Source organism: Bombus flavifrons, chromosome 4 (assembly GCF_040668555.2).
Source record: "Bombus flavifrons isolate JBK064 chromosome 4, iyBomFlav1_principal, whole genome shotgun sequence".
Classification (NCBI taxonomy): Eukaryota; Metazoa; Arthropoda; class Insecta; order Hymenoptera; family Apidae; genus Bombus; species Bombus flavifrons.
In genome coordinates, this window is record NC_138445.1 from 15,289,172 (window position 1) to 15,311,606 (window position 22,435).

The 22,435-nt window shown below is 31.2% G+C and overlaps 5 protein-coding genes and 1 long non-coding RNA gene across 14 annotated transcripts; 4 read left to right on the plus strand and 2 right to left on the minus strand.

Moving 5' to 3' along the window:
- The first annotated feature begins 793 nt into the window (after positions 1-793).
- Positions 794-12,341, plus strand: mdu (mitotic spindle positioning protein meduse). 8 transcript variants are annotated; one of them, XM_069112217.1, is made up of 6 exons: positions 794-1,571; positions 2,876-3,068; positions 8,348-8,485; positions 10,251-10,696; positions 11,186-11,351; positions 11,551-12,341. In XM_069112217.1, exons 2-6 carry the CDS (start codon positions 3,066-3,068, stop codon positions 11,653-11,655), a joined length of 858 nt encoding a protein of 285 aa, XP_068968318.1. In that variant the 5' UTR covers positions 794-1,571; positions 2,876-3,065; the 3' UTR covers positions 11,656-12,341. The 8 variants fall into 8 exon arrangements, with proteins under 8 accessions (XP_068968318.1, XP_068968317.1, XP_068968319.1 ...); XM_069112216.1 differs by lacking the exon at positions 2,876-3,068 and having other exon boundaries at positions 797-1,571; XM_069112218.1 differs by lacking the exons at positions 794-1,571; positions 2,876-3,068 and adding an exon at positions 6,240-6,380.
- Positions 12,342-12,814: 473 nt separating this feature from the next.
- On the plus strand, positions 12,815-15,911 carry LOC138179282 (tetratricopeptide repeat protein 27). Its single transcript, XM_069111907.1, has 8 exons — positions 12,815-13,012; positions 13,131-13,986; positions 14,068-14,134; positions 14,193-14,525; positions 14,602-14,775; positions 14,859-15,011; positions 15,087-15,248; positions 15,342-15,911. Exons 1-8 carry the CDS (start codon positions 12,934-12,936, stop codon positions 15,903-15,905), a joined length of 2,388 nt encoding a protein of 795 aa, XP_068968008.1. The 5' UTR covers positions 12,815-12,933; the 3' UTR covers positions 15,906-15,911.
- Positions 15,679-16,232, minus strand: LOC138179290 (uncharacterized). The gene is made up of 2 exons (XR_011172997.1): positions 16,109-16,232; positions 15,679-15,732 (listed from the first exon to the last, which is right to left on the minus strand). It is a non-coding gene; the product is annotated as an uncharacterized LOC138179290 (long non-coding RNA).
- Positions 16,211-17,607, plus strand: LOC138179288 (3-oxoacyl-[acyl-carrier-protein] reductase FabG-like). 2 transcript variants are annotated; one of them, XM_069111916.1, is made up of 4 exons: positions 16,211-16,338; positions 16,535-16,851; positions 16,940-17,141; positions 17,207-17,607. In XM_069111916.1, the coding sequence occupies exons 2-4, from the start codon at positions 16,535-16,537 to the stop codon at positions 17,447-17,449; spliced, it is 762 nt and encodes a 253-aa protein (XP_068968017.1). In that variant the 5' UTR covers positions 16,211-16,338; the 3' UTR covers positions 17,450-17,607. The 2 variants fall into 2 exon arrangements, with proteins under 2 accessions (XP_068968017.1, XP_068968016.1); XM_069111915.1 differs by having other exon boundaries at positions 16,265-16,396.
- Positions 17,608-18,281: 674 nt separating this feature from the next.
- On the plus strand, positions 18,282-19,508 carry Rfk (Riboflavin kinase). The gene is made up of 4 exons (XM_069111917.1): positions 18,282-18,422; positions 18,805-18,953; positions 19,037-19,139; positions 19,201-19,508. The coding sequence occupies exons 1-4, from the start codon at positions 18,335-18,337 to the stop codon at positions 19,302-19,304; spliced, it is 444 nt and encodes a 147-aa protein (XP_068968018.1). The 5' UTR covers positions 18,282-18,334; the 3' UTR covers positions 19,305-19,508.
- LOC138179284 (H/ACA ribonucleoprotein complex non-core subunit NAF1) lies at positions 19,436-22,016 on the minus strand. Its single transcript, XM_069111909.1, has 6 exons — positions 21,425-22,016; positions 21,019-21,277; positions 20,812-20,938; positions 20,460-20,728; positions 20,201-20,346; positions 19,436-20,125 (listed from the first exon to the last, which is right to left on the minus strand). The coding sequence occupies exons 1-6, from the start codon at positions 21,861-21,863 to the stop codon at positions 19,617-19,619; spliced, it is 1,749 nt and encodes a 582-aa protein (XP_068968010.1). The 5' UTR covers positions 21,864-22,016; the 3' UTR covers positions 19,436-19,616.
- Between the last annotated feature and the right edge of the window lie 419 nt (positions 22,017-22,435).

The window sequence follows — 22,435 nt, forward strand, 5'->3', positions numbered from 1 at the left end:
TAAATCTGCTACAAAAATTATAAATAATTCGCCTTGAATTTAAAAAATGTAAAACTAAAGGATACAGATGGCGCGCGCGATATAGCATACGCTCAATTATGCGGTAAAATCAAATTTAAAACAGTTTGTGTAATCTTTTATCAACACAAAAATACCTTTATACCGCAATGTTATTATTATTTGTGCCTATTGTAGTGGGGTTTAAAGCCTAATACAATCTTTGATTACATAAGTGCACGTTTACTACAATTGTAGTTGCTTTTTAACATATTACAAATATTATGATTCAATCGTAATTTTTATATTTCAATGTAAAGGAAAAAGATTAATATCAGTTTAAATTCCACCAAGATTTAATCTCATATACCCTGTATGCCATACCATATCTGATATACTGTTAAAAAGGAATTGAAGACTCAATTGTTATAAACATGTAAAACTTTATTTAAACAAAATTGAAAGTTATGTATGTAATCATGTAAGTATACATAAAGTTTACTGAATAATAATATGATACTTTCTTTAATTGAACAAACAATTACCCAATCATTTACATTAGAAAAGTAATTATCATTATTATTCATTATATTCGTCATATTTCTAGGAAAAATACCTGCGCGACGTAAAAATAAATACCAGGTTATAACATTTTACTTGTTTCAGATAAAACCAGGAAAAACAAGAGAGGAAATAAAAACGACATCGCATGGTGGATAGAATGGAAATTGCGAAAGTGTATATTTACGCACATGATAAGCCGAAAAGTGATTTGTATCAGATGCAGCGCGGTTCGACTCTGTTGCTTTTGTTCGGAGAACGGGTCGGGGAACAAGGTCACGCAGGTAAAATGGCAGTCGCCGAACGGAGTTCAGCCGTGTTTCAATCATAAGCTCGCGGTCTCGGAAATTACAGGAACAACCGGGTAAAGAAGAAGAATGGAACGTGCTCGAAAAATTAGTTTCGAAAGCAAAGTCTAGCGAGTGTCGTTGTCGTGTCTCGCAATAATATACATCGGCTTCTTGTCGTGTTTCCCCTCGACCAATCTGGTTAGCTGTACTCTGAGAGTCTCGAGTCGCCGTGGCAAACGCGATTCACGCTCTCGCATCTCATAGATCACGCGAGATCCTCTTCGGGTGTCGGGTTGGAAATTATCTGAAGGGAATCGATCGAGCACGACCAAGCTTTCGCGTTACGGTTCCACGCCACGGATCGAAGAGAATTCGGCTTGGTGCGGTGGTCGTAGTCGAAGCCGGATCAACTCTCAAAAGCAGTCGTCAACGGAGAAGAGATAGGTTCGATTTTTTCGGGATTGAAGAAATTTCAATCCAACAGATCCCCTTGCAACTTTTACACTTTCATCGGCGGGTACACGGTGAAAAGAAAAAAAAGAGATCCGACGATGTGACGTAACTGCGCGGCATGATAATAGATACGAACGTAAACCACCTGCGTCCACGATCAGATAAACGGACCGAATTCGAGTTCGGCAATCAGAAAGAACACGTCCGACAAAGGATTTAGTGTTTGACCTTCGCTGAGAAATCCTGTCGGCAGCAACAATGAAAATGGAGGTAAGTTCAGTGTACACGCGTATGAATAAGAAATTGAGCGTGGAAGAGCAAAATCTTACTGTCATACTATCGTACTACGTATCTTGCTATCAAAACGTACTATTTATATCGTCAGTCGTATAAGTATTAGGACACCTGCTCGTTACATTCATTGGGACAGTCTAACAAATTGTACTTCATTTAGTGCTTATTGTAGAACTTTATTGTAATATTTATAAAAAAGTAACTAGAAAATAAAAATAGTGAAATATTAGAAAATGTTCTAACACTTATGGCCGGTAGTGTACGTGAGAATCAACGGTGTAGAATTGACCTTTTTCTATTGTGTCAGAACAGATTAATATCTGACGCGTAGATGCTATTGTATCGATATTTTTCTCTGGTAGAAGTTACCGTACGAATTGATCAACACAGCGGTACTTTTAAACGACGATCGAGCAGGGAAACGTCAATGGGATTCTCGATTTCTCTCGCGAGCGCTGATATATACGACTCATTACCGATCGCAAAGTGTCGCTTATTCCAAATGAGTCAACGAATTAATTGTTCGAGAAAGTATCTTGGAAAAGATGTCACGATACTCGATGTCGTTTAGTCGGGCAATTTTAACAGAATCGTTCCATGTCGCTCGAAAGCGGTTTATCCAAATGAAAAATGCGTGAATTCACACGTGTCAGCGTGTTGCTCTCGAAAGACTGGTTGGACGACTATTCAAATCAGCTCGTACGCGATTTTTGAACGTGAGTAGCTCGATTCACGCTTTCTCACTGGAAACTCGATTTTCTTCATTCGGATAACTTAAATGTGAAAGATTATACCTTCCTGATGATCGGTTCGATATCATCTAATCTGTGAAATATTTTAAAAGTATAATTAAATTCAAAGCTGTTATTCTATTCATGTTCGTTTAGATTGAAATATCCTTGGTTACTCGTGGAACACAGTAACAGAAAAATTTAGCCTAATCTTTTTATTCTTATTTTCATGTTTCGTTTTTTTTAAATGTTTTTTTTATTTATAAAGAAATATTCATATATCGAATTAAGCAATAAAGTTGATAGCATAAAGTTGATACCATTTGAGATAAGGTAGAACAATAGTGACTACAAACTATTCATTAAGCAAGCGTTAAAATAGAATTCAATTCAATTCTTTCGTCATTTCATTATTTCCCTTCTTTATTTTCTTTATTCTTTCATTTTTTTTTTCATTTTATACGTTCTTAAGATTACGTAGTACTGGATTCTATGAGAAGTTTTTAATGTTTTTATTATGACTTTTTATCAACTAATGAAATATTTCAGATGTTTCTAACGTGTTATCGGATATCGTGAAAGAAGCTTTCAGTTGAGGACGGTGGTTAACACCGGTGACGAGATTGTGGACAAATGTAATTCAAATGCAAACTGTCGAGAGATAGTTGGCAACTCGCGGTTGCACTTGCACGCGTTCACGGAGGAACCGGTATCGTGCATCTTTCGACGTGCATATATAATGGTATGGCTCACGAAAGTATTTCTACACTTATTGTAAAAATCCTTTATGTGTATGCATTACATGCGTTATATAAAACATTTAAAAATTTCATGATTACTTTAATAAGACACAATTGGCACGAAGCCAAAAGAATAATTATATTGGTAAAATTTGGAGCAGATCTGATATAATATGAGGATCACAAAAAAAGACATGATAAGTACATTTCTGTTGACTTCCTGATTTTAGCGCTACTTTATGATTAGACAGTAGGACTCTAATGACATACAATGGCAATAAAAAGTATTTATACGTATCTTCTTTCTAACGAAACTTTTTTTTGTCGACTTTTATATATATATATTTCATTTGTGCATAGTATCATATTTTTTTAGTCATACTACTATTAAACGATACAAAATTTTAAATACTTGGACTTAATTAATTACTATGTAAAATAATAATGAATATAATGCTTTTCGTTAAATTGGTAATTCAAATAAAAACAACTTGACAGGTTCAAAGATATAGATATGTAAGTCTTTTAAAAATAGATGATAAGCTGATGGAGTTTTGTAGAAACTAAAAGTATAATTATTAAAACAAGCATTATTTCAATACTATGATGAGTAATGCTTTGGAAGAACATATGTCTAACTTCAGAACCGAACAAAAGGATAAGGTTGGTAATACGAGACTCATTGAATTTTAAAAAATAAAAAATGTTCCTACCAGTGTTCGAATACTTTCGTGAGCTATTGTATACACGATTTTTTACACGCGACGAATCATGTAGCCCGCGATCGAACACGAGACAAGAACATTCCACGTTGTTCCCGTAAATTGGCTGCGCTTTGAATGCTTATTAATTTCCGCGGGGCGTAATTATCACGCACGAGAAGTATCGTACGGTGTCCGTTGCGTTTCTCAACGGCATCGATGCTGTTTAATTTAATTACATATAAGGTATGTGGGTCGTCGTTGGACGTAGCACGGTTAGTCTCGTTTCTAAAGCGGTTCGACAGATGTTTCAACGTCAGATATATGAAAAATTGAAACAGCTGTTGCGCTTTCAGCGATCTTGATGATAATACCATTAATACTATTCGAGAAACGCGATGCTGCAACCTCATGCATTTGTTCTCTGTCGCATGTCGTTCACGTTTTTGAAGTCTATTCAGCGTTAGAAACTTTCAGAATTTTGTAGGTTTACATACGCATACGTGTACGGTGCATATTAGCGAGAGTATATAAGAAGTGTATAACGACGATTATTAGATTTCTTAGATTATTATATTTCTTAGATTTACGCTGACGATCGTAGAATGAAAAATATCCTTTAATCTATAATTCAAGAGAACTCTACAAATGGACTTCCTAACTACAAATTTCGCAGCGATAAATCATAGGAGCAATCGTCCGCAGACACTTTAGATAATTATGTATTCCGAATGAGAATCACGGAGTCAGTAGGGTCAGTGAGAGATTTTCACCAGCAAAATAAGATCCGCGTACGCCGACAATTTATTAACGGGTTATCCTCGATCTTGTATCGACCTCGAAATTTATTATCCTTCGACGAAATCGAGCGTGCATCAGCAGAGAGGAATTTTAAGTCGGCCAATCGATACGGATGAAAACGACGACGGGGGGTTACGTCGCCGAGAAGGAAGGAGAGGCAGGAAGATGATCGGTGGCCCATTTTTTTAGAAAGGAAACAGGCACGGGTTACAGTTAAGCAGCCGTGCTAGCCGCTGCTGTTCAGTTTTCAATGAGCAGCATTCCAGACGGCCGGCCAAGCTACAGCTGCTCACCTGGAAACCCTTCAACAAACTCGTTTCAGTAATATTCGGTTCCTACGCGGAAGTGCGGGCGAAACACCTGAGCGAGCTTGCTTCCTTCTGCGAGCCGCGAAAGAGCCGACCCTCTATCCTTCCGTTCTCGGACAGAAGGACATGGCAATAAGTCGCGCGTAATCCGCAGCAAGAGCTAGATCGAAGGATCTGGCCGATCGCGACGATCCAGTGATTGATTGGCTGAGTTCCATTGTCCCGGAGGCTGGGATGAAACTGTGAAATCGTACGTTACGACCGACGAAAAGGTTCCTTTCGTTTCTAATTACGAACGCGTGTTTACCCTTGCGATCTGCATTCAAAGAGATCGTTCTTCCACGAGTGGGATCTGTCGAAATGATAAAAACGACGGAGGGAAATTCTCTAAATTTCTAGAATGAAACACTGGCTTTAATTTTTGTCTACTGTTTGAATGATCGTTCATTGATTGATTTAATCTCTTGACAGTGTGATGAAATGACGAAGAATTTAAAATGAACGATTTTGAGACACCCTTCCAATTTTTCTATTGGAAATAAATATTAATAACCGGGTTACATGGAAATTCAAAGATACAAGAGCGTATAGAATGCACATGATACGCAAAAATATGTAAAAATATCCAAATTATACTATACATTATTATATTTAGTTTGTAAGCGAAAGAAATCTTCGCGCGTTTCTTCACGTGTGTTCATAAAAATATAAATTTACATAAACATCAGTAGTTTAACGATATGTCATTCAGATGTGAAATATATAATACAGTATTGTTGCCTAAGATTTTCTTATAGTGCACCGTGAATGAATTTAAAACAATATACGAAATAAGTATACATACCAATATTTAGGTAGTATATTCAACATATAACAGTAACGAAAAACTCATTGAAAGTTTGTTTAATCGCTATATTATATCTGTGCCTTTTTTTCTAAAGATAATTATTTGTTGTACTAAGCGAAATTCCGATATGTCATAAAGAGAAATCTACAATATAAATTGTACACATATAACTTTCTGTTATATCAAATATGATATCTTTAGATATATGGATATTGTTATCGCCGCATTATCGAGGTGTCTGAGTCACAGAAAATGGTCATCAAAGTAACATCCGTTTCGCGCTGTCATCGAACGATCTGTCGATCGGCAGCAAAATCGACCTTGGCTTCGATCCGAGGATCTCCATTTAAAGGGTTACGATGTTTCCAATTAAAATCCACGTCCACTCATTAAAATCGATTGTAAACGCGTGGACGAAGCTTTTGTTTCGTGATGGCCGCAGTGTAGAATCAAGGGGCAGTTATCGGTCGTGATACCAATTGATAAAATCTGGTTAAGTATAGTTAGATAAAGTATTGAATTCCTCAGGCGTGAGCCGCAACAAAATCGTTAGACTATTCGCATTGTTTCGCGTTATCGTCGAACATCGCGAGATTCAGTAAGCTGGAAAAGCGATTCTAGTTTTATAACGCGTTAAATAACATGGGAAAAAACTAGGTAATACAGTGCCACGCGTTGTACATTGATTACGATTTGATTAAGGAATTGATTAACGAACACGAGAAATGTGTTTTCTACTTTTTCTTATTTAGCCGAGTGAAGTGAGTGTAAAAAAAAAGATGCTGAATAAGAAAAAACGTTCGTTTGTTTTTCTTTCATTCTTTTTAATGAAAGTATAAAACGTGTCTGAAATATACACGTTGTTGTTGAAGTGTGATTTTACAAAACTACGGATTGTCGATCTACAATGATTTTGTTCTTTATAGAATCACTGTATGCGTAATAAAGTAATATAATGTGATAAAATTGATCTTGGAAAGCCAACGGGTCCGTGCAATTTTATATTTCTGTGAACGTAATTAAGAAGGTGGAATTTAAATGGAGATTACGAATACTTTGCATATCTTATAGATCTTTGTATATGATATCCATTAATTTCAGCATATTTAGTATCTATAATAACGAGAGAGATAAAAATTTGTCTAAACTGCTAATCCAAGCAGTAATATCTAAGATTAGCCGTTATATAATTGAATCGTGTATCTAATTCTAATCTATAGACAGCACATACTTAAGCAGAAATTTATTTCATCCACTAAATATTATAACGATTAATCTACTTTGAATATCTTATATATTATATATTAGTGGATTCTATACATCTTTATGCTTTTAAAATCCGCAGTCTATCTCCAGCTTGTTAATTGACGATTTAAATTTATAACCCGCTGATTCGATTCCACGAAGACCACCGTGTGCACAGCAAGTTCTGCTACTAGCCATTAATTTGCCGTTGCATGTCATGCTTTGCTAAAATTCACGTACTGTTATTTACAAATTGACAAAAGTGCCTGAATACTTATTCAATATATGTTTAAAGAATTACGAAAGCACGAGTAACGCGGAAACAATAACAGCCCGTTAAATAGCGTACGTAAAAGAAGATCGATCCATTTCGTTCGATGTAGCTTGTGCAAACAAACCACGTTAGTGGTGCACGTTCGTTCTCATACAGCAAACCTGATTAGCTTCTCTAAGAGCATACTATAAAAATTTTGATGGATCGTACCGACGAAGTGAAGAGAGCAGAACGGGTTAATCGTATGGCAGTCGTGTTCAGCTAGTTTTCTGGAATTCGCTTCCCGTTAGCGAGACGATCGACACGAGGTAGTCTGGAACTTGATTCGTCTCGTGGTTTGTATTCTTTTTTTTTCCTGCTTCTCATTGGCTTTTTCTCGTATCCTTCGCCCGCATGAAAATCGAGGATCGCGACTAGTGCAATAGGAAGGTTCGTAAACCGCGGAGGCGTTCAGAGACCGGTGTTTAAACTGGTCACACGGTTCATGTTGAAATTGGAATCGAGGGTCAGGTTGCGCCATCATTAATTTAACAATCTGAAAACACCGGTTACTATAATTACGCGAGCCTGCATGAATGCAATCGCGTCCGTCGTGAGGTAGAATTAAAGAGAATCCTCGACTGGAAAAATGTGGAAACGCGGAGGATTCCACGACTTGCTCATCCATCAAAGTCTGCCTCGCGCTTGACATTACGGAAACATGCGTCGAATCGAGTTAAATCAACGGAAGAGAGAACAATTTTAAAAAACGTTTTTCGTTATTTTTTTGGCGATTTTAAACTTTTTGTGATTCTTCAGGTTTCGATCGTGTTCTTATTAGTATGTCGCGCTTCGTTTCGATGAAGATTTTGCGTCTTGATGTCATTATTTGCAATAGCGAGATTTTCATTTTCAAGTCCGTCCTGAAAAAACGAACAACGGAATAATAAAAACACAATTGAAACTCAGAGAATCACAAATGTATTATTATTCGATCTTTTAACTTTCGATTTGTAATCTTTTTCTTTTTATTTAAAAGACACAGTTTTTTTGGTCAATTTGTTTTAAATTCTCTATCGTTTTATCTATAAAAGATGGAATAGAACGTGATACCATTTCGTTGCAGGCGGAGCATAGGTTGGAGCAGCTGAAGAAGGCGACGGACAGAATACAGAAGGAGATCGAAGAGGTCACGGAGAGGGAGCACGAGCTGAGAAACGTGGGTAGCATTAAAACCACGTCCCACGAGACGGTGGATTCCAAGGTATGCTTAAAACTCCACGTATATGTATATACGTGTGTGTTACGTGTACATATGTACATTCGTGTCGACCATGCTCAAGGTCGTTGAACGAAAGAAAGAAAGAGTAAATGCCTGCGTAGTCCTTATAGGGACGAAACGCATCGGACGGCTGTGATGTCCGTGAGCGACGAGGACGATTATACACGCACTTACTGATTTAATGATTCATCACGTAACGCACTGTTTCAATCTTGTTACGGACGTGATGGGAATTCATCGATGAAAAATTAGATCTTGCGCCGCAAACTTAGAAGAAATACTGTTTCAATGAAAATTTTTGTTAAAGCAAGTTCTACGATGTAAAAATATTATACACTGGCTCGCGAAAATATTTGAACATTTACCATGGAAAATTTTAGTATGTCCCTCTTACTATTATCTTTATGTACAAAATTTATACACATATATTGTCAGTGTTATATAAAAACCTTGGAATTTCATTAATATTGCAATGACACGACTGTCGTGATTATATTGATAAAATTTGAAACAAACTTGGAGATGTATATAGACTTTACGAGATATTTAGTGCAAACATGTATTTAGTAAAAAACTAATATACAACTTGGATATTCATTTTAAACATATAATAAGTGTAAAAAGTGGTCCCACTAGGTATCGAGGCTCATTGTATAGCTATTCAATACTTTAATTGTATTAAATACCTTCGTGATCTCTACGAAATATATATTTACACCAATACATATAGATATACTGTTGGTAGAATTTTAAAATACAGAAAGTAGAAATACTGATAAGCGATCAAAGTTACACATTTGTTTAATGACTTACACAGTTAACCCGAAACGGGTCAATCGTTTCTACCTTTTATTTCCAGAAGATAAAGATAAACCATGATAGAAATTAGTAAGTGACATTTATATACTATTGTACACTATTGTACATATTATATACTGCCAATGTTTATGAGTCGAATAAATTCTAATTTTATCATTAATTATACTTGCTAAGTGCCTGAGATTAAATATAGCAAGTTCTTGAAGTAACTTTATATGCAAAATATTCTGTGGACAGAGCAGAGTCGATCAAGTATAACAGCTTGCTTTCATATTTATAGTGGGTACGTTTAAGCAGAACGGAACTAATGAGGATCGTGAGCCAACGTCATACTCTTTCGTTCGCCAAAATCGTGGCACGCTTTCGATAATGGAAACAGACGCGCGATCGCCAGATTAATAATCTCGGCATGATCGCGCGATTTTCTATACTTTACGCTAATTAATTAGCAGCAGGCGTGCGAAGTAATTGCTACAGGACGCGAGAGTGTGCACATTTATTTCGCAAACAGCCGGTTGCATTCGGTTTTCGTAACGCTGCCAGGCCACGATTTCGATGAAAATATCTTATCTGCCGATATGTTAAAGTTAATGTAATGCCATTTTCCGTGAAACAGCCATTTTTTTTGTTCTTGACGTGACTATTGTGTCGTGCTGATAATAATGATTGAAAATGTAGCTCTCGTATAATTTGCGCTTGCTAAATAATCTACAGTGTATTACAAAGGTCGCTATACTTTTGTTCTTAAAGATAATGCGAAGTTATTCTGAATACACTCGTTCTCTATTTGCAAATAGATTGTCGCGTGACTAAATTTTTACAACGTTACCATTACTCCTTCTTTTTTTTAATTAGAATTATCTTCATTTCGAATTGCAATAAATTCAAAACGAATATAATAACAATTTTCTGCAATAATGTATAACAGGTGCGTCGCATGCCACAAGCTTTGGCCTCGGGAAAACTGAAGAGGACAACGTCCACACCACAAATTCTGGAAGCAGTCAACCTTACACCGTCTACGCCTACCTTAACGCCAAAGATGACGAATGGAGTCATATCCAGTCGCACCACTCCGACACCTTTGCGTTTTGCAACGGCACCTAGTCAGAAAGGACTGATGCACAGGTTTCTGGCGACTAGGGGGAAAATATACAAACCAAAATCTGCGGGTAACGACACGCTAACACCACCCATGGCACCCAGTATCACGCTCAATCCACTGAGCATCAAGGCTTTCAATAGAAGTCTGGAAATTCAACTGGAACCAGACGATGAGCCCAAGAAGCCTCCCGTTAGAAAGGGATACGTCCCTGTGGAAGAAAAAATTCAAAAGGAATTACATGAGATGAAAGAGCGAGAAAACGAGCTTAGGTAACATGTTTATTTTTAATTTTATTTTACTTTTATAATGGTTAATGTATTCATAGCTATTATTTAAGCTGTTCAGAGGCTACATTAGTTAACCCTATAAATTGAAAAGTACACAAAAATGACGATGTTACAAATATTGCTTTTCATTTTTTTTAATTTAGAATTTAGAATTAGAATTTACTATTATTTACGTCATCTTCTTGCGATGAATGAAGTCATTTGTACCTTGACAATTGAATATTAATCGCGTACTTGTATAGTGAAATTAAAAAACGAATAGAAGATGGAGTTGATAAATGATAAGATATAGATACTTTAGATGTTATTTTTTTAAGAACTGTAACTAATATGATTGATAATTTAATGTCATTTTCAATCATACATTATTATCGGATTAAGTGTATTTTTGAGGTAAATTATTATGGTTAATAGTAATAATTTATACGTTTTTCATTTCACGATATAACAAACAATTACATACATTTTTAGATTAATGCGGTCTCAAATGTTGGCCAAGTCTCAACCAAATCTTTTGGACATTGGAAATGATAACGATTCCGATATCTATGATGGTTCAAGTTCGTTAAGAAGCGGTACCTCGACAAATACTTTAAATGAGGATGAAATAGAAAAAGAAGCTAAAGGAAAACATAAGGTATTGCTAGTTCTTTTAAAAAGTCCGAATATGTTAATTATTATTAATTAAATGTATATAGCATATTTAATATATGTGTTTCTCGATGATTAATTATTTGTTTTCATCAAGTATTGGAATAAATTATTACGTATATCTATACGCATGTGTTCATATTTTCAAACGATGATGAATTACTAATCTTTATTTAATTCTATAGCCAAATCCACGACGTAGGAGCACTCTCATCGCACAATGGGAAAATTTGATAGCTGCAAAGAAGGAGTCTAATGACAATAACAACGAGAGCGATCTAAATTTCTAAAAAATTTCACCACCTTGTAAAAAATAAGTAATCAACGTTTATCCTCGTCTTAACATTATCCCTTTTAAGTACTCAAATCATTTAAGTGAATGGTATGAGCCTTAAAGTGTGCTGCAACACTTTTAGTATTTCAAGCACACATATGTATATTTCAGGGTAATATATGTTGCTGGTTTTATTCACTTTTCAGTTTTCAAATTAATTTATTTAATGTTACGATAAATATTTATTCAAAAGTAAAACATTTACCTGATTAAACATATATTATATTTAATGTCTTTTTTGTTTCTTTTTTTTTTAATGTTTTCAGTATTAAGAAAAAAAATTATCAGTAATGAAAAGAAAATTATCTTCCCTTTGTACGGGTCAACAAATATTATTAAGTATTACAAGCATATATTTAATATATCCGCTTGTTAATTGTAATATATATACCTATTATTATATTATATAGACACATAAAAATGACTGAGAATTCCTAATTCTAAAGATTTCCTTTAACATGTGCTATATAATCGTTATTATAGATCATATAAGCAAGATAATATGTATTATGTACTTAATCAATTGTAAAGAATAATTGTATTCAATTTACTTGCATATGTGATAGTATCGTTCCGATATAGTAATAATAAAAAAATAGTTTGTGCAACTATGTAATTAATAAGATACATATTTCAAAACTTTCTCTTGTATTTTTTAATTATCAACAAAACACCTAAAATGTATTGAAAATATTTGTTTTGAACCACAATAAAAAATACAATAAATTTACATTTTTTTATATAGACATTAAATTGTAAATATAGATAGTTCTTGATGAATGAATATTAATAAAAAACTTAACATACCTACAATAAGTATAACCATAACCTGGTCTGTACATTCATAAGATATAAATAAAAATAGTTATATTTTTATATGTTTATTTACTATAAAATATATTTATTAATTTTTTATTTTGTAGATACATATATATATGATATATGTATATACAGATAATTATATTTTATTTGTTATGCCCAAGAATTGACAGAAGTAATTTTTTTATTATTTTTCATAATATTAATTTACAAACAATTAATTACATGTATGGAATACAAACATTAATAAATAACTTCCTTACAATGTATTATAACATGTAATATAAAATGTATAAAACCTCTGTATTAAATATCTTTCTTATATTGTGAATATCTGTGTCAGTATAATTATTGACTTCCGATTGTGAATAATATGCAAGCTTTTCCACGTGTCATCAAGTAACACATCGCAATAATGAATCTTTCAAATGCAAAAAAAACAATAAATGAAGAAATCGAAATTTCATTATTAATAAATGTTGTTAACAATGAAGGTAAATGAATGATTTTGGAATATACGTATATGTTTATATATCGTATTAGGTTATATTCTCGGTCAATATATTTTGCTATAATCAAATTTTGTTTTATATTTTATGTTACTTGTTTCAGGTCATAACTTGCCTATTTATGTGCAACATATATTAAATGGAAATTATAAAGATGTCATAAATAATAAGTTATCTTCAAATCTAATTCAAGAGTTGAATAATAGCAATAATGTTTCCAAATTAATACATGACAATATAGAAAAAACAGACTCGCATGATTCTTGGCTATGCACAGGCATAGCTTCTTTACTATATTTTATTCAACAGAATTGGACAGGTCCACAAATTGAAAAAGATATTGAATGGCAAAAAATTAATGAAGAAAATATACTTAGAAATTTATCGTTACACGATGAATGTAATGCAAATGTTAAAATGTCGGATCTTCTTTACTTTTCTAAGATGATATTCTCAAATGAAATTCTACAAAATGTTTATAAAAGTTGTATATGGTGGTTATTTAGAGCAAATCTTTTACATCAACTGATACTAAATGAAAGTTCCGGTACAATATTTGATGAGACTGAACAGTTGATTCAGAAAATCAATGATTTGCAAATGCTGAAAGAAAATTTGTGTTGCGAAACATTATTTTATATTGAAGCTGCACAATTTTATTTTTATTATAGGAGAATTCAAAATTCAGAAAAATATGTTAAACTTGCTCAAGAAAGAGCGAAATTAAGCTTAAATCTTGAAGGTGCATTAGGTAAACGTACAAAATATCAAGAAGACAAGGCACAACTATTTTTAGGAATAACTTTAGAAAAGGAACAGTTTCCTTCTAGATATTGTGAAAATTTACCAAAATCTTTGGATTTGAATGATGATATTAGATTAGAACATATTCAATTTTCAACAAATATAGAAATTACACAATTAGGAGCAGTAGAAGAAGCTATTGTATTAGCAAAATAGTAAGAATATATTTTACATTTTTGTTATACTATATTTATAAAGCAAAACTCATATTTTATTTTAAATTTTACTTCTAATAGCGTTCAATTACAGTTATCACAACCAAAGGATAAATTAACAGATGAAGAAGTAACACCTTATTTAACTGTAAGTATTTTTGACTTTTATATTTTTTATTTTCTTACCAAAGATTATTTTTTAATAGGTTGTGGTAAATAATACAAGAAATTGGTCCTTAAAAATAGCATCTCTATATCATCGGTGTTCTTTAGAATCTGAGGATAAACGAACTGTTGAACGATCAATGATACAAATGGAATATTTAATACATGAACTAAACAAGTCAAAAATCTGTGTTGCAAACAAAATGGACCTATTCTTTGCCAGTGGTCTTAAGCCAGTTTGGGCTTTAGAACAAATGTGGGCACAATTGATGCTAAGTGTTGGGTTAGTAAAGGGTGCTTTGGATATTTTTTTGAAGAGCAAACTATGGGAAGAAGCTATTGCTTGTTACAACATATTAGAGCTAAGACATAAAGTATATATTTTAGTTTATGTAATTTCTTCTTAGCATACGTGAAACACGTAAATTTATATTTTATTTTTAATTTTAGGCAGCAGAAATTATTCAGCAAGAAATATCTAAAAAACCATCAGTTCAATTATGGTGCTTATTAGGTGATGCAACTCAAGAACCTAGTTGTTATGAAACAGCATGGGAACTATCTAATAAAAAAAGTAGTCGAGCTCAAAGACATTGGGGATTTTTTTATTTTGCCAAACAAAATGTGCGTACATAAATATAAGTTTGAAAAGTTTTCCCTTTTCTTAGTAATTTAATTAAATACATATATTATTTTTTATTTTTAAGTATGAGGAAGCTATACCACATTTAAAATTATCAGTTGAATTAAATAACATTCAAGAAAATGTTTGGATTAGACTTGGATTTGCTGCTTTACAAGTGGAAGATTGGAAATTGGCAGCAACAGCATATAAACGTTATTGTGCACTAGAGCAAACAGTTTGTATTAATATTTTCAATTATTAATTTGTTATGTAATAATATACATTAAAGAATTTGGCAATTTAATTATAGACATTTGAGGCTTGGAATAATTTAGCAAAAGCTTATATAAAGCTAGGTGATAAAGTAAAAGCTTGGAAATCTCTTCAAGATGCTTTAAAGTGTAACTATGATCAGTGGCAAGTTTGGGATAATTTAATGGTTGTTAGCATTGACTTAGGACATTTTTCAGAAGTACGAATACATAATATTAATAAAAATAAAATTTAACTCTTCCCGAAAATCATATATCTTTTAACGATTTATGTCTTTTACACATTTTTCTAGGTAATTCGATGTTATCATCGTATTTTAGACTTGAAAAATCACCATTTAGATGTTCAAATTCTTGATATACTTACTGATGCTGTATTAAACAATGTAAATGATTCAGATGGAAAGTCTGCACAAAAATTACTTCCAAAAGTTTTAGAATTATTTGGAAGAATTACTTCATTTATACCTAATAATTCTGATGTTTGGAGAATGTATGGACAACTTACTTTTCTTAAAAAAACTGATATTGATAATGACAAAGCACTACACTATTTACACCAAGCACATCGTATTGCCGTATCAGATCCCAAATGGCTTTTACAAGAAGAATCAGTTCAGAAAGTATTACAATTGTGTTGTATGTTAGCAGAAATGTATTTGCAATATGTTTCCAATTGTGAACCTAAGAAAAAAAGAACACTGTTAGCAAGTGCAAAATTATCTCTTCAGGGAATTGTGAAAAAAGTTAAAGATAAAGAGTGGAATATTGAAAAGATTTGTATATCTGTAGAAAAAGTTGAAAAATATTTAAATATTGTAATAATTGAATTAGAAAAAATAAAATTGATAAACTGAAGAATATATTTTATTTTTATTACATGCAAAATGGCCGCATTATGTACCAATTTTTACTCGAAAAGTACAAAATTATATTGTAATATTATTACCATATATGTTAGCATTAATTAATTTCTACATATAGTCTTATGGAAGTTAAGTATTACGTTTGCTCTTATCACTTTTTTTTCACAGTTTGAATAAATTATAAATTTACATACATTTAGGTTCATGGATATTAAATCATAATTTTACATTGGAAATGTAAACTTTAAGATAGCCAAGTTTATGAGCGTGTGATAATATCCATGGTTGTAATTTATCTATAGTCGATTCGTAAAAATTCTACGTTAGGTTATTATCAAACGATGGCATGGCAACTATTTAGTCTTACTTCAATTACGATCACGAGAACGGAACTCTGAGCAATATAAATAAATTATATAAATCAGTAAGATTTTATAAAAAAAACCTTATAATATATTAAATATATTTTACATATCAAGAAAGTTAAGTAATTATGGAAGTATTAAAAATTTTTATATAAAAATATATAAAGTTTATGAATTACAGAAACTTTAGAGACTATAAGAATATTAATTTTTTAAAATAAAATTTACTTAATTGTAATTCATTACTTTTTTTAGATGGCGTTTGCTGGAAAAGTTGTATTAATAACTGGAGCTAGTTCTGGCATTGGAGCAGCAACTGCTGTACAGTTTTCACAACTTGGTGCATTATTATCATTAACAGGTCGTAATATACAGAAATTAAATGAAGTCGCTGAACAATGTAAGCCTGACAAACCATTAATTGTAACTGGAGAACTAACTAATGAAAGTGATGTTGAAAATATTGTCAAATCCACTATTAAACATTATGGTAAACTGGATGTCCTAGTTAATAACGCTGGTATATTAGAAAATGGAGGCATAGAGAACACTTCATTAGAACAATATGACAGGTATAAGTCTATCTTTTGTATATCTAGCTTAAATCAATAAAATTTAATCTTAATTTTATACAATATATTAAAAATGTAAATATTTTAGAGTTTTCAACATAAATGTACGTTCAATATATCATTTAACAATGTTGGCTGTTCCATATCTAGTAGAATCTAAGGGTAATATTGTGAATGTATCAAGTGTAGTTGGAATAAGATCCTTCTCAGGAGTTTTAGCATACAGTATGAGTAAATCAGCAATTGATCAATTCACACGATGTATAGCTCTTGATCTTGCACCAAAACAAGTATGTTTGATTTGAAAACTTATTAATTACAATAGTAGCTTTTATATTTAATTTTTAATTTATAGGTGAGGGTTAATGCCGTAAATCCTGGTGTAATAGTAACAAATCTTCATAGAAGTAGTGGAATGTCAGAAGATCAATTAAAAGCATTCTTTGCTAAGAGTAAAGAAACTCATGCACTTGGCAGAACAGGGGATCCTAGCGAGGTTGCAAAAGCAATTACATATTTGGCAAGTGACGATGCCAGCTTCACTACAGGTGTAACTTTATCTGTTGATGGAGGAAGACATCTCATGTGTCCTCGCTAAATTATATTTTATATACGGTGGAAATAATAATTGTATACCCTTTTAATTAAAAATGTGATAAAAGTTACATTCAACATTAATATATTGTATTCTTTTTAGAAATATTTCTCATGTTAAAAAAAGTAACGTTTCTCAATAAATAAATAGTTTAAATTTGATTTCCTATTATATAATGCTCACAATGTATTAACCTATACTAATTTACCACATTATTTGCTGACTTATAAATATAGAACTATTAACTACTCATTTAAATTGTGTTGTAATACCACAATAAAAAAACATAGCAAAGTACTTTACTTTAATTATATTAAGACAAAATGATTTCAATATTGCTCAAATTGAAATAAGAAGATAATTGAATTTCAACACAAAAAGATTTTATTTTATAAATCTGCTTATATTTCTTTCAATGTTAAAATTTTTGTTACTAACAAGCTAAAAATAAACAACTTTCAATAATTTATTGTTGTCAGAGGAAATTGTAAGAACTAATTTATGTTATGATAATACAGGAGTAAAAAAAAGTTATGCATAGATAACCCGTAACATGCGATAATTATCAGTTTAAACAGAATTAAAAATCTAAGGACAAATTTTCCGTAAGTATACTTCCGTAAGTATATTCACAATGTTATATTTAATTCTTATTTTATATAAATATAAAATTATTCGTATAACATATTAAATAATTTGTTTTAAAGTAGTCCATTCATTTCATCAACATGAATCTATACAACTAAATAGCGTGTAAATATGCCACGTCATATAACGAACGCTTTATCTTCTTTCAAGATAATATATTATGAAGCATTAAACTAACATTCATTCACGTTACTAGTTACGTTACTAGTCTGACAGTCTGACGCGAAATCAAGATTCGTTATGTCTACCAAAAGCATACCATACTTTTTATCAGGGTCGGTAGTCAGGGGGTTTGGCAGAGGTTCCAAAGCCTTGGGGATACCTACAGGTAACACTCAACAATTTCATTTTTGTTTGATAGATTCGAAAATTTTGAAATTAATCAGAAACAATTTAAAATTACGTTAATGTTGCAGAGAATAGTTTAGAATTGTATGCAATTGAAAAACATAATCGCTTTATTGTATACATACTTATTGGCGGGAATATATGAAATATGTTAAAAAAGTTATTTAATATTATATATTGTATTAATCGCTATTTTATTTTGTGTTTTATTCGATATTTTAATCGCTTTTTATTAAGAAATATTTTGATTTAAAAACTTGCGAAAGTTAAACTAATTATATTGTATAAATAAAAGAAAAAATAATTTTTTTCAGTAATATTTTGTTAATATTGTATGTAGTTATAAAATTATTTTTCTATAGCAAATCTTGAAGACGAGGTAGTAAATAATTTACCTGGTGATCTTAGTACTGGAATTTATTATGGATGGGCTTCTATAGACGGACAAACTTATAAAATGGTTGCCAGTATTGGTTGGAATCCGTTTTATAAAAACGAAAAAAAGACGGTGGTACGAATGTAAATTATAATTAATTGAATACTTGATAACATGAAAATTTGAAACCATTTTTTAATAATGTATCATTGTTGTAGGAGATACATTTAATGCATAAATTTGAGAATGATTTTTATGGAAAACAAATTAAAGCTGTTTTTACGGGATATGTACGACCAGAAAAAGATTTTACTTCTAAAGGTAAATAGTAACTGTACCAAAATTTGTCCCATCTTTATTATATTAATCATTATCATTTCAGAGGAATTAATTCGAGCGATAAAAGATGATATTACAATTGCCGAAGAACAATTACAGAAATCAGATATGGCGGTTTATAAAGATAATTCATTCTTTAAAGAATAATCTGATTGTATAAGAGTACTATAATCATAATTTGTATTACAAATAATATGATCATATTATAGCAATATTTCCTCACTATATGCGGAAATAATATTAACTCATACTTTGCTATAGTTCATAGTTTACTCTAATTAGGGATAATGTCTATAATACTATAAATACTTTTAATTATTAATTTCATATTATATATATGTATAACTTGCATTATATAATTTCTATTATTTTCAATATACATACAATTATATATATAATATATAACCATATATATATATAACTAAATTAAAAATATAATTCATAAGTAATTAATATTAACTATGTTGAAGTAGTATCTGATGGTGATGAAGTTGTTGGTGGAGGTGGAGGTGGTAGTATAGGTATCCATGGCAATTTCATTTGAATAGGAACTTGTGACACTTGTGGTAGCCAAGGCATATTTGCAGCTTGAAACCTTACATTTGTAGATGAATTTGGATGATTTTGTGGTGTTATGTATCCTGGAGGAACTCTTGGACATGTATTGAAAGGAATTCTAGGATTTAGATATGTTGAGTTACTATCTTCACTATAGTAATTGTGTGAGCCATAAAAGTTTTGGTTAAGACCACTAACATTATGGTTCATATATTGTGCAGGTTGCAATGAACACATTCCATATCCATAAGGTTCACTATTAGTTTGATAGGATTGTGACCATAAATTCCGAGAATAATTTTCTGTTTGCGTAGAAGGAAGTCGTCTATCTCCTCGTGCATAAAATCCTTTTCTTTGATTCTGCATACTTCTATTCCACGGATGATTGGTTTGCCATACAGTAGTAGGTTCTAAAATTATAAATGTTAATAGAAAATACAAATGTTAACAAATAAAAAGATATAAATATTACATAAGAAACTCACTAGAAGTACGCTTTCGTTTAGACGGATTTTCAGCTTCATTAACATTATTTACTTGTTTTGCTTTTAGTTGTTCATAATAAGCCCGTTCTTCCTCATCATCTGAAAATTCTGGAGGATCATCTGCATTTGCATCAATACCCCTGATTCTGTAATAATCATAAATTGCTTACTATATGTTTAATTTCTTATAAATTAATGTAATAAATATAAATAAGAATAGTATGTATAATTATATACATATTTAAATATATAAACTCACTTTAATAATTCATGTAGAAATACTAAAGAAGTATATTCCGTATTTGGACAGTAATAAACAGTCATTCCTGCTGTAATGTTATATTCTTTTATGTGCTCAGAACTATTGAATCGCACACAATAATGAGGTTCATTCACTTGTCCAAAAACATCGAATATTTTTCCTAACGTTCTTTGTCCTTTCTCAATAAATAAAACTGTATCTAAGTTCAATGTCGGTTTGCCAGGTTTTGGTTTTACAACTACTAGTTGTTCAACCATCCATGCAACCTGTAATTTAATATTATCTTATGAAGATATTATCCTATTTTCAAGATTAACCATACATGTATTAATTTAATATTTATAAATACCTCTCCTAATGGATCACATAATACTTCAGGTACACTAATTTTTAAGTCTTCAATAGGAGGTAAATCATCTAATTCAGTTCTCATTTCATTATTCTTTTTTCTTCTTACATTATTTTCTTTGCCTTTCCTAAATGTACAAGAAATTGCTTTAAAATTTCGTATAAAATTAATTTAATGTATAAAAATTTATAAAAATGAATAGCATACTTGCTTGAACTATCATCACTATCTGAATCATCTGATTCAACTATTACTGAAGAATCACTGCTACTAGTAGAATCGTCGCTATCGCTTTCTTCACTTGACGATACTTCTTTATTTTGCCTATAAGTTTGCATCTGTACTTCTTTCAAAGATTGATTTTGATTGCTATTACTTTTTGTTTCATCAGTATTAAATTCTGTTTCTGAATCTGAATTGCCATATTCTATAGCAATACTAGTAAGAGAAGATACTTTATCACTGTCTGTTAAAAAGGAAACATAAATTGCAATTGTTAATTTAATATCAAAATTATTTGTAATGTATAATATAATATATATATATATATATATATATAACAAAATTATTTATAATTTTGATTATGATAATAAGTATATCCCTATATCCTTACTTTGAGCCAGAGATACTGTATTTATTTCACGTATGATACAAATATCATCATCACTTTTTTGTTCCAAGTTTTCAAATGTTACATCTTCATTTGTATTCTGATTTTTGTCAGTATCGTTAATAAGTATTTCATTTTGTTTAGTATTTGGCAGTATGACTGATTTGTTTTGTTCGGCTTGTTTATTCATGTCATCTTTCTTATTAGAATTTTGTTTAATTTCAGCATTATCAGTTATAATTACCTCGCAGTCATTTGTAAATTGACTTGTCTCATTAACATTGATTTGTGTAGTTTTTTTGTACAGTGAATAATCTTCAATAATTACTTTGTTTGGAACGCAACCACTTTCTTCAACATTTGATATAAGATCCATAAATCCATTATTTGAATTTCTGTTTTCTATTATTTCTTCTATTATAACTTCTTCCGCATTCATCATAATTTAACTTTAAATTGCAGGTTATGATTAATAGCAATAAGCAGGCTTCACTTTAAGATGTATTATAACCATTAACAAATACGCAAGAAAATATATTTCTCGTATAAAGTTTCATAAACTTCACATAAATATATTTATTTCTATCAACTACGTATACGTACGTACCACGTAAATATATTTATTTCTATCAACCACGTATTGAGATGCTACTGCACTGTAGTGTAGGTACTGATGTCAGGACATGTATATATAAGTACTGCACTGTAGTGTAGGACTGATGTACAGGACATGTATATATAAGTACTGCACTGTAGTGTAGGTACTGATGTACAGGACATGTATATATAAGTACTGCACTGTAGTGTAGGTACTGATGTACAGGACATGTATATATAAGTAAACATGACTATAGTATGACGATTATATATTTTTAAAAATAATTGTTTTTATTATAATAAAATATTTAATAATTTTTTATATTTTTAAATTTGTCTAAAATTATACACATAAAGAAGGACAAAATCTTATATGATTCTTAAATATTAAAAGAAAATATAAAATTTTACAAAAAT